The 12,788-nt window shown below is 39.8% G+C and overlaps 1 protein-coding gene across 1 annotated transcript in view; it reads left to right on the forward strand.

Annotated features, from left to right (window-relative positions):
• Nucleotides 1-213: 213 nt before the first annotated feature.
• Nucleotides 214-12,788, forward strand: part of LOC108706824 (PH and SEC7 domain-containing protein 3) — a 238,960-nt gene continuing 226,385 nt past the window's right edge. Inside the window, exon 1 of the mRNA XM_018243559.2 lies at nucleotides 214-1,280. Coding sequence (XP_018099048.1) covers nucleotides 567-1,280 — 714 coding nt within the window. The 5' untranslated portion in view covers nucleotides 214-566. The remainder of the gene's footprint in view (nucleotides 1,281-12,788) is intronic.

The following is a 12,788-nucleotide window of genomic DNA, read 5'->3' on the forward strand; positions in this document are numbered from 1 at the left end:
GCATAAAGGATTCGAACGATTGGACTTCCCCATCTCCCGACCTGCCACTAACCATTCAGATCAAATAAAGTAGAAAAGAACAGATCAGCTGATGTTCTGCCCCTGACAGCAATCGTATGAAATTTATGTCTGACAAAAGCTAGTGACAGTCTCCCACTGAAAATCGTACGATCAGCAATACATGCAGAGATATTATCGGCAGCCGACAGAAATTTTTTAACCTGTCCGATCAACCAAACGACTGATCTCCGCCAGACGAAAAATGACGGGACTCTCCACACGCGGTCCAATCGTATGAATCCACAATCGTACGATCGGTTCTTTGTGTCTATGGCCAGCTTTAGTGTTTTTTTTAGTGTATCATGCAAATCTAGGTTCACAAAGATCATTGTATAGATATTTAAATAAATTAGGAGGATTATAATTAAAGTAACACATTTCTACATTTGTCTAAGGTTTGAGGATGTGCCAAAGGTGAAGCCTACTTCAGGGTCACTCTGGACTAGACTGAGTACTTTTCCATAGTGGAATAGACATCTATCTCTTGTCAAGTTCATGGTGAGGAAATGGCAGAACAGAAAAAGATGAAAACCTCCTTCCTCTTTATCCAGCTGCAGTCACCAAGCAAATCTGCTGAGCGTTCACAAGAGGCGTGTAGCTTGCTAGCAGTGAGCAGAGAAGCATGTGACACAACGAGGCCAGATCATCCTGTGAGAAAAGACACACATCCTTATTACAGTAACTTAGAAGGGAAACAGAGTACTCTGGACTCCTCTCCTCACACAAGCCTATCATGTGTCAGCATCTGTGAAGAAATGAACAATGGCACAGAGAGAAGCCCAGTTACAGCTAAGGCATATGCTGTGCCACTCACTAATGCCAAGGATAACTTCCTCCTTTCTCATGGCACATCTTTTGGTTATGAAATGATTGAACTGACAGCATACGACACAAGTTCCGTCCCGAATCAGAGTAACTCTGCCTTGCACAGAAATTCCTCCCCTTCTCCATGCCACAGTTATGTTTCCAAATGGGATATGATGGATCATCACCAGAACAGTATTAATGGAGAAATTGTATGGTGGAAGGCAGAGGTATGTAAACCCACCCTTATAAACACACCAAGCATTTTGAGGACTTCTGAATGTAAAAGCTTTCAAGATGCTGTGGCAGAGAAGTCACCCAAATTAGCAGGATTTACTGAGCCAGCAAAGGAAGAGATTCTAACAGCAAACTACACTGTGCAAGTAACTGCAGCTAGTCCTGTTAAACTGGAAAAGGTAAGGCTATGGGAAGAGATTTTCTGTGAATATGATTCAATGTGTTCAGTTACAGACAGTATAATATTATTCCTAGACATAAAAGCTCTAAGACTCAGAGATTGTCCCCTTTAAATGTTGTATACATTGCGTATATCATTATATACAATTTTCACAGAAGTTTTCCTTTCCGTTAACTCGTTTGCATCGCTGGAAGAATGTACAGAATAAATTCCGCTGCTGCACTAAATATTCCTTCACTGTGCTCGGGAATCTATGCCAACCCTAGAACTGTCTGAGATTTTGCCACATATTCACAGGAGAGCGCTTTGTGCTATGTGGTGAATCAGCTGGAAGACATCACTTCTGGAGCTGACACTGATGTTTACACTTTCTTAAATTACATGCAAATGGTTCAGCTCAACGATTTAAAGGGATACAACTATCACTTATTTACCTAATTTTAATATAATACCATTACATTTTTAACACACATTTTAACAAGTTAAGTTTAATTTGTTTGCATTAAAGTTTTAGATTTCATATAGTAGCAGGCATTGAGTTAATTGCTGGGGAAACTATTTGCAGGTCAATTTTGGAAACAGCTGAAGGGGGTGCAGGTCAGTTGATTCAAGTTGGTCTACTGACCAGACCCAACCAGGACTCTAGTTTAGATAAAGTTTTCTTTGTGTGACAGTGGTTCTGATTCAGTTTTTTATTTAGAGCTTCTGCATTTTGCAAGCAAGGAAATAGCAGTATCAGAAAAAAGTTTCCCCATGCAAGCCTAAAACTTGCCTAATACTTGGCAGTAAAAAAATAAAAAACTGTATTTGATATCTCTTTTTAACTAGGGTACCATATGTTTACATTTCCTGGTCTGGACCCTAGATAAAAGTGGTCCCTAGCAACATCCCCAACTGCTGTCACTTCCATCACAATATCCCAGTGGCTGTGAAAAGCTACTTGGGCTCATTTATCAATAGCAACCAATCAGTTATTGTTTTTTTTTAAGCTAGCTGCTGCAGGTAGAACAATGAATGCAACATTTTTACTTGTCACCATGGGTTACTGATCACGGGCAAATTTGCCCAGCCCCAATATCTAGGTTTGTCCAAGGCACAGGTCTGTTGGTAGCCAGAAGTTGCATTTACTGTTCTTTGTCACTATTGCATGTCTTTAGTCTGCACAATCCTGAACTTTCCAGATTGTGCTGATTCTCACAAAAGGTTGGGTTTGCTGAAATCTACAAAAGTTCTGGCCTTCCTTTTATGGCTATCCCTGTTGATGGGATCTACCTTTGTCCTTTGCATGTCTGTGCTGCCACAGAGCCCAGCCTATATGTTAACCAGATATAAAGAAAAGAGAAGAAAGAGGGAAAAAGAAAAGAGGAAGGAATAGGTGTTAAAAACATCAAGCAGAGTGGAGAAACAATAATGAGGAAATGTACTATAAAGAATTATTGAAAAGAGAGATAGTAGAGATCAGTAAGACAGCACCACAGGGAGGGAACCCAGAAGAGAAAATTAATGGGTACATAACAAAAGACAGAAAAATGGGAAAAACAAAAAAAGGCCAGGCTAAGCATTACTGCCACTGAAGGCAAGTATGTCTTGCTCCAGCCTCCACTCCTCACCCATGCCCTCACTTGCTCACCCACGAGTACACCAACTCCAATTCATTTAAAATATATTCGATTGGCTTTAAGCAATAAGTTTGCACTGCATTTATAATGCTGAGTATTCTGTATACACTGTATACACTGAACTGTTATTTCATTTATATTTCTGGCTATCGTGTAAGCATTAACCATAAAACTTATACTATATGTATACTGGTGTATATGGGGTTTGTATATAGGGGCCACAAATAGCTACAGTATATTATACAGTATATTTGTGTATCATTACCATAAAACAAGCACTGGCAGTAAAGAAGAAATAAATAAATGTCTGTAACTTTCAGTGGTTATGGTTAAAGGGGGAGTAACAATATCTTTTCTACCCCCTCAACCAAAGTGGTATATTTTTTTTTATTTAACACACATATTAATTCTCTTACTTAAGCCCATATACACACCAGCCCCCTCCAGCAGCGATTGGGTCTACAATATATATGCATATGGTAGTAACATTTTGAAAAGGCCGTTCGTGACCAATCCTCTAGAGCAGAGGTCCCCAACCTTTTTTACCCAGTGAGCCACATTCAAATGTAAAAAGAGTTGGGGAGCAACCTACAGGAGGCTGTACTTGGCAGTAAACTTAGTGATTATGTAATTAAAACTTTCTTCCAAGCCTGAAATCTAAAAATAAGCACCAGCTTTGAGGCCAGTGATAGCAACATCCAAGGGGTTGGTGAGCAACATGTTGCTCACAAACTACTGGTTGGGGATCCCTGTTCTAGAGAATGGACAGAGGGGAACAGAATGCAAAGTTAACTTTAACAATTATATACTTGGATGAATCACCTGGTAACTGGATCAACAGTGTTTCATCAGACATGAACTGTTTACTTCACTCTAAGGGGCAAATTTACTAAAGGGCGAAGTGACTAACGCTAGCTAAAATTCGCCAGCGTGACGTCATTTCGGTACTTCGTGATTTACGAACGGGCGCAAGCATAACTTGGCTAGCGAAAGAGACTTGCCTTCGTCACCTCAGACCAGGCGAAGTGCAATAGAGTAGATAGGACTTCCTCAAACTTTAGTTGAAACATTTTCTAAGTCCCAAAAAACGCTGGCGTCTTTCCCTTTTTTCATAGGCTGCATAAGAGCGTACAAATTTTTTGGGGGAACCGGCTTCCCCCCTACATTTCCTGGCACATAAACTATGCACTGGGCTCATGTGTAAGGCATTATAACAACTCTATTTTCTTTTATTACGCTTCCCTGGGCTTGTGTAATGTAATGTATTTGCTGCAACATATACATCCATTCAACTTTAACTTCCCACCGTATGCAAATTAGCCAACGCTAGTGCAACTTTGCTCTGTTTGCTGAATTAACGCTAGCGCAACTTCGCCAGTGTTCCGCGCCCTTGACGCAACTTCGCATGTTAATTAGAGTTGTCTGAGCAAATTTTCGCCTGGCGAATTGTTGTGATGCCTGCGAAGCCGTCTCTGGCGAATTTTCGCCACTTAGTAAATTTGCCCCTAAAGGTGGCCATACAGGGGCAGATATTAGCTGTCATTTTGACCCCTCCAGACAAAGTTGGCAGCTTGTCTGCTCATGTATGAGGAACTCCGATAGGTCTACTCAATTAATTTTCAGATATCAATCGGGTAGGTTTAACCTACGGCCTCTATCGAGATCATTGTGATCCAATTGTTTGGTCCTATGGCATGATATTGCCCACCTCCCGAGGGCCTGTATCCCAATTGTTGTGATCCAATCATTTGGCCCAATTGCCAATCAGATGAGCACTATATTGCTCACTTCAGGATGGACATATCAGGGAAAGACCTGCTTGTGTCAAACAAGCACATCTTGTGCTAAAGGATATCTGCTATCTTTTAGGCCTTTTTATTTATATAGTGCTAATTATGTATGCAGCAGGCGTTGTGGTTTGGATTTGTTATTGTTTATAAGGGTACTGTAGTACTCTTGCTTGGCCTTTGACAAGACAGAATTGAGGCACGACAGTAAAAATTTATAATGAATAAAGTCTGCTTATTTATGAGATTTCCGGCACATAGATTCTGCAGATTTTGTACAGGAGTGAAAGAATCTGATTTGTGAATTCAGCCAGGGGTGTGAGTTTTGAGCAAGAGTATGATTAGTCTGTAAGGGTGCAAATGAACCAATGGTGGAGGATAGAATGTGATTACACTTACTAAACATTTTATCAGTAGCAGACATCTCTCTAAAGAAGAAGAGACTGGACCTGAAAGAGTGTACTAATGCTGAGAGTTCTATGTCACGTGTATTTTGAATCAGGACAGTGGGGGAAGGAAAATGTGGGCTAGGAGAATGTGAGACAGAAAATGTAACCAGATAACGATCAGAAAGGGGTAACTAGTAAAATCAATAAAGGATAGATTTTTAATTTATATCCAGAGCGAATGAAAACATTTCCAAATCAATTTATGACCTTCATTCTATTTTTCCAATCTGAGTTTTCACCTTGTCATCTGCTGGTGCACCATGCACTTGGCAAAAAAATAACAAAAATTGTATAAAGGTGATACCTTTATTGGCCACCTAAGATAGTTAGCCAATAAATATATCACCTTTATACAACTTGTTGTTATTTTTTAACCCTGTGACTGGCTAACATGGTACAACAACTTTATCATGCACTTGCCGACATGGTCCATCGAAACCTGCCCAACTCCTGGCCGATATCATTCATTCAGTCATCATCGGTGTGAGCATACAGATTATCGTATGAAAAAAAGTTATTGTGTGTATATGGTCAGCCTGTGTGTTGATGTCACCCTATCTGGCATTCTAGTTCGCCATGAGAATCCAAGGGAGAAAAAAAGTATGCTCCTAAAATCTAACCGTAAAAGGCCTTCAGCCTGTGCCACTCAGCTCTTGTCTAGTCCTCAGTAGAGAAAGAAAACACACAGTTTGGAAGCTTTATACACAAGCCATGGATTACATTTGCAGAACCTCATACTCAGGGCACACCCATGAAATACAACATAGTAAATACTGTATGTATATAATTAGGGTGTGAGAAAATGTACACACTGCAAAGGGCAGGTCTTTACACTAGCAACAGATTTATTCAGCAGCAATATGCTAGAGTGTCCAATTCAGTTAGGATACAGAGACTTTTACAGTTACACCCATACAGTATTAAAATCCATTTTCCCACTTCTTGATGTTCAAATTATTTATTGGATTTTCACAATGCAAAAAGAAAATAACATGACTTCTACAATGCTACAATTACCTGTAACATGTTTTCAGAAACATGTTACAGGTAACAAATTAGTGTGCTAGATCAAAAAACGTGAAATGAAAAATATTCAAATGAAACCAATAATAAAATATATAAATAAATAATTATCAATATCAAAAATCAAATGGATGACAAAAAAAGAAAAACCATTGTTTTTTTTAAAACAAATCGGAATCACAGACTGACATATGTTTTACATGAAGAAACTTAAATATTTGATTCCTGTTTCTTAAAATAAAAAGACCATGTAAGCTTGAATGACTCTCTGAACCTGTTTTCTTCTGATTTAACTTTCAGAGCTTCTTGCCAAGTGAGTTGGTAAAAGTATGAAGTGATATCTGTTATTGAAGGAGATTCCTTATTTAGCCAATAGCTAAATAGTGCTTTCTTAGACGCAGCCAATATCAAGTTAATATGTATCATTATTTCTTGAGAGAAAGATTTTAGTTCAGGCTTCAAAGATCGTATTACTATCTAAACAAGGGAATAATTTTATATTTATTTTTAAACTAGTATTTAAATAGCGAGAGACCTCTCTCCAAAAAAGACATCTTTGGGCAAGACCATAAATAATGAAACAAGCTTACATCAGTCTCTTCACATTTTATTAATATTAATATTCTAGAGACTACAGCTGGCCTTTTTATACAGAACCTCACTAATACACTTCATGAGATAAATGTCCTACAATGGAGGTTAATGGTTGGACAATTAATCAAACAGCTTCTTTGCTTCTGCGAGTACAGGCTATTTATAGTCACATTGGCTATATATGTGTGTGTGTTTGTATTTAAGTAATTTGAAGTTTCAACAAATCTTGTAGAAAGCATCATTCTTCGTTTTAATCATCAGCTATAAGTCACTTGTATACAAAATGTAGTCAAAGCACCTATCCCTTTAAATCTCAAAACATATCTTGTTTCACAAACTGTGAACTAAACCTTTCATAAATGCCCCTAAATGGAGTCAGATTGGAGGAAAGTTGAAAGTATTTGTCTAGGACAACTGTTTCAGTACATTATCTCTGTATATACATACATAATTTACTTTGGGTATCATAATTTGCTTGGGCAGTGCCATAGCTTTATTTATTTTCTGTCTCTGCTAAACTGCATTCTATCTTTGTTTCATAAATAATAATGAAGTCATGTTTTCTCTCTTAAGTACATTTACTTTTGTGCTTACTGAATAGAATGGATACACTATAGTGTTCTACATTCCTCTGTGGTAACAAAACAATAACAGATCTATTCCAAAAGCAACAAACTCCCACTTGTACATCAGATGCAGGACTGGTCAGTGTTACATTGGAAGAAGTCAGATCTGTGAAGACCCACAGCAGTTTGGAGCAATAAGGGTTTTGTTTGTACTGCTCTAGTTTGAGCATTTTACTACTTCTTCACTTTACTATTTATGTGTCTGTCTCTTCATCTAGCTTTGTCCTTCTGTATACTTCAAAACACTCAAATGGGAGCTGGGAAACAATGTTAGAGCAAAATTAACACTTCAGGCAATTTACATTCAAGCCTATCGGAGGCTGATCCTGGTAATTTAGCAATATATTTACAGACTAAAACCATGGCACTTGAAGTACCCAAAGTAGCAAAGTTTGTCATTACACTGTAACACCCAACACTGCACAAAAGTCCAGAATAGTTAAGCTCAAACATCGTTTGGATATAAGATGACTAGTAAATAAGATCTAACATGCATGGCTGGCTTGTATCCAAATACATTAGAAGTTCCACTAGATTTAAGTCCAACATACAACTCATCCATCCTGCATACTTTAGAAACAGAGCTTAGCATAACTCGAACTCAACTCAACTCAACTCCTTGAACAAATTTGTATGTATAGATTTGTATGATTCTATACACAAATGAGGCCAGGCACTAACCCCCTCAATCAAGTGGCATAACTAGATATTACTGGGCCCCACAGCAAATTATTTTTTAGGCCCCCAAAATGTCTAGAAGTTGACCTGTTTTACCAATATTTATTGAAACTGTATATGAATTAGGGCCTCATGGGGCCCCAATGCCTCCTGGGCCCCCCTGCAGCCGCAGGGTCTGCTTCCTCTGTAGTTACGCCCCTGCCTCAATCTATATTATGAAAGGTTTCACGACAGCAACCTTTAGTTAAATGTAAGATCTAGTTTAATTGGCAAACCCATTTATTTAAACCAAATTAGTAATAGATACCCTTAATAACTCAACAAAACAATTCAGACTCACCCCAACTACAAGTGGCTGCTGTGAAATGAACGTCTAATAGGCATCCATTCCACAGCTACCACTTCTGTTTTTTGATGTTTTAATAAATAGTGGTTTTACATTTTACTTATGAGGAAGTATGCCCTGCTATAGATACCCTTACATTCAAAACATTTTTGTACTTTCTATGGGAGTTTACTGTATGTTAGTCAATCTAGCTTTTTCCCTCTAGCATGTACATGCAGTTTGCAAGATACAGCCATACCAGCCTCTACTGATTTTCTCATAAGTCATGGGAATAATGGTAGTTTTTGAAGCAGAGTAATATTGATGACCCTTATTCAACAAGTAAGTTCCTTACGAAGATGGACCTGTTGCAGTTGCACTCCATGCTAATATTATTGTTAGATTCAGAGACAGCTTGTTCTATGATACAGTTTTTTGTAATATATATACTGGACAATGTACTTCACTCACAGGGCTTCAAAACCTTGGATATTTAATTTAAATCAGCTAAGTGTTCCAGTCAGCAACAGTGACCTTCCTCAGGGACTGTATATTCTGATATTATTTAAGGGCACCCAGGCCAGTAATGATTTACAGTTCTGAATACACTAGTATTTGTGGCCACTGACAGTGAGAAAATGATATAAATGTTTTAGATTTTTCACATAATAATTGATTAATGCTGTCTTTATAATTCCAATTATGAAAAAAAAGGATTAAGCATGCTGTAACAAATGATAAGCTACTGTTTGTAAGCAATCATGTTAATGGAAAGAGGCCACATTTTCCAACAAATGCTCAGCTTTCATCTTAAAAAATTGGTTTCAATCAGCAATTCAAAGCTGTACATTTTCAGCTTTGGTTTAGTAAATAAAAAAACTCTTGATCCCATGAAACAAATGGCAAGGGCATACAACGTGTTTACTTCTAGCATCTATTAATACATTATTATGAAGAAATTACAAAGACAGTTTTGAAGGCTGGAAACTGGTACAAATCACAGCAGTATATGTGGGTGGTTTGGGAAAGGTACCTAAAACATAAATGGAAACAGTTTGGCCCAATACAAAACAGGTCCCCCTGCATGTATATCACATAATGTTATTTTTAGATTGCAAGCTTTATTGAGCTAAGCCCTTCTTACCTGCTGTATTGATTAGTAGTTGTATGTAATTGTATGTTTTATGTATACACCATTCTGTTTCTGCAGTGCTGCAGAAAATGTTGGCACTTTATAAATATATTGATAGATAATAATACACAATCAATATCATTCTCTGTGATGTTCTCAAAGTTATCAGTAGTTACAGTTTTGCCACCTGGGCAGTAATCCATAGCAACCAATCAGTGATTAGCTTTTTATAACCAGCTGAAGGTAGAACAATGTGATTTATTTCTATCGGTTACTGCCCTTGTTTCTTGAAAGAAGTCTTATAAGCAAAACATGCAGATTCCGTCATGCTGAAATAATTGCAACATTAGTGCATCTATAGCAACTGTGCACATTTTCAAAACATAAAATAAAAATAAAGTACATTTTCCTTGTATGGTATAATAAAAACTCTGTTAGCCCAGTGGAAAAATTGTGTAACTGGGCCTAATCTATATGTAAACTCCTCTGAGTGTCCAAATGCCTTTAAATAACCTTCTCTCTGGCTGCTTGCTTTACTTGTATGGCTTTCATTAGCACCCTTTAGGATGGTTCAGCTCTAATGTTCACATATAGGTGTGAGACCTGTTATCCAGAATGTTTGGAACCTTGGGCTTTCTGGATAACAGATCTTTCAGTAATTTGGATCTTCATACCTTAAGTCTACTAGAAAATTATCTAAACATTAAATAAATCCAACTACTGTATATCTTAGTTTGGAGTACAGGATATGATGCCACTGACATAATAATATTGAGGATGTAGCTTCATCTTATCAATTCGCCAGCCAGAAACTGGTGAAATAGACTTTGGCGAAAAGGGTGACGCATAGAAAAGTTCTCATTTAAATAAATTTGTGCATTAACGATCATACGCCTGGTGAAAAGGCATTCTCTTATGCTGAGCTTTTTCACTAACTAATTGTCTTACTCACCTTTTAGTAAATAGGTGATGTAGTTTACTCTAAAAAAAAAAGCATTGTGCTCTTTAGTATATAGGCACATCCCAAAAAGTGGAAAAGACAATTGTCGCTGAAAAGAAAAAAGCTAAAAACAATAGGAAAAACAGTATTTTTAACAAAGAATATGGCAATGCTAGCTGTGGTACCCCAACAATACACCAAAAGCATCCAGCATACAAAGAGGTACACCCTGTTATCAGGAAGGGATAAAATGAAATTGCTTGTTAGACCATTTGGTTTTTTGCACATTAAACAAATATATATGTATTTATTTCTATTAACATGTGTTAGATCTATTACAGCTGTTATTCTGAGTAATATAATAATATAAACTCCAATGGAACAATGCCTCCATTGACCAGTTTTAAAATAATGGTAGAATAATATGCAATATACAGACATTGATATGCATGCTTCACTTGCAACCTTACACAGGGAAACCATTCAGAAAGAGTAGTCCCAAAAATAAAGTAGCAAGAACAGTATCACTGGAGGTCATACAGTACATTAGGGAACCCACTGCAATAGAAAGTCATATGATTATTCTGTTCTGATTGGACTGAAGAAAAAACTGCTTGCACCAAAGTTTTACAACCTCCCCCTGCACACTTACTATTTTATAGATACTTTAATTTTAAGGCAGTGGTCTGTATAGGGGCAAAAGTATATCAGCCTCAATGTAGTTCTAAATCTATTGCAGATCAGATTTTTATTACATTACTTTGGCAGTGTCAAGACCGCCGGGAGCGCGAGGAGTCGCGTCCGCTCCCGGCGGCGAAGAATCCAAGTTGGCGGCGCCCAGGCAACCCACGTGGGTTCCGACGCCGGCGTTGTGACGCCAGCACGGCGCGACGGTCGCAGGCGCGCTGACGCTGGCGCAAGGGCGCCAAATTCTAAGATAAAAGGACGCCTGAGGCGCCAAGATGGCGCCCGAAAATAGGATCCTGTTCCCTAAGTGATTCCTGGGTTCCCTTGCTGTTTTCCCTGCTATTTCTGCCTGATTCCTTGGAGTGACCCCTTGCCTGGACCTGGACTTCGCTGTTACTCTGCCTGCCTTTGATCCCCTGCCTTGCCCTGGACTTTGTTTGCATTCCGCCTGCCTTCTGACCTGTGCTTGGACTTTGATTATTCTCTTGCCTAACCCCTGGATACCACGACCCTGATCCCTCCTGAGGGGCTTCCTCCTAGATCCGGACTACTCCCCAGAGGGGGCTCCCGGCTCCCTGACATTATTTTCGGGCCATGGATCCTTCTGAGGAAGCCACACCTGATGTCGGACGAGCACTCCACGGACTGGCATCCCGCATGGAGGACTACGAAAACCAGCAGGTTCGCATTGGGCAAGCACTCGATGTCCTGCTTGCTCGAGTGCCTTCTGCGCCCTCCGCTGCTCCACCTACTGGAGATCCCCCCATGGCGGCAGCCTCTATGAACGCAAGCTACCCGACAGGTGAGCCTCGCATTCCACCTCCCCTTCGCTTTAGTGGGGATCCACAAGCCTGCAGGGGATTTGCCACACAGTGCCAAATTCAATTTGAGTTCCAACCCACACAGTTTCCAAGTGAGCGTTCCAAGGTGGGGTATGTGATGTCTCCATTGGAAGGCAAGCCACTGGAGTGGGCAACGTCTCTTTGGGAGAAGAATTCCCCGGTGACTTATGATGTTAAAGACTTTCTCCAAGCTTTTCGCATAGTCTTTGATGCTCCAGGTCGGGTCACGAACGCCCCTGCCCGTCTCTTGCAGCTCCGGCAGGGAAGCCGCAGTGTCAATGAGTACGCTATAGACTTCCGAACACTGATGGCGGAGACTTCCTGGTGTGATGACGCTCACAAGGCCGTATACTACCAAGGCCTATCCATCCGCATCAAAGATGATCTCGTCTCCAGAGAGACTCCTGACACCCTGGAAGGACTGATCGCTCTATCTATTAAGGTGGACACCCGCCTCAGAGAACACCAGGTGGAGAGAGAGCGCAGCAGACGATTTTCTCCCATGTTGGCCCCTCGCTTTCAAAGGCCGATTCTGCAAGCACCCGCTGTCCCTGTGACTCATGTGTCCACGTCTCCCCTGGAGGAACCTATGCAAGTAGGAAAAGCTCGCCTCTCCGAGCAGGAAAGACTCCGAAGACGTATGGCAGGGCTCTGTTTGTACTGTGGTGGGCATTCCCATTTTGCCAACGCCTGTCCTGCCAAAGCCAAGAGTTTTGTACCCCGAGGTATGTCTCAGGTTTCTCATGTAGGGGGCATCACTCGAGGGCCTCAGGAGAAGTATCAAGAAAATTCACGCAGACTTCT

The sequence above is a fragment of the Xenopus laevis genome, chromosome 1S (genome assembly GCF_017654675.1).
Source record: "Xenopus laevis strain J_2021 chromosome 1S, Xenopus_laevis_v10.1, whole genome shotgun sequence".
Taxonomy (NCBI): Eukaryota; Metazoa; Chordata; class Amphibia; order Anura; family Pipidae; genus Xenopus; species Xenopus laevis.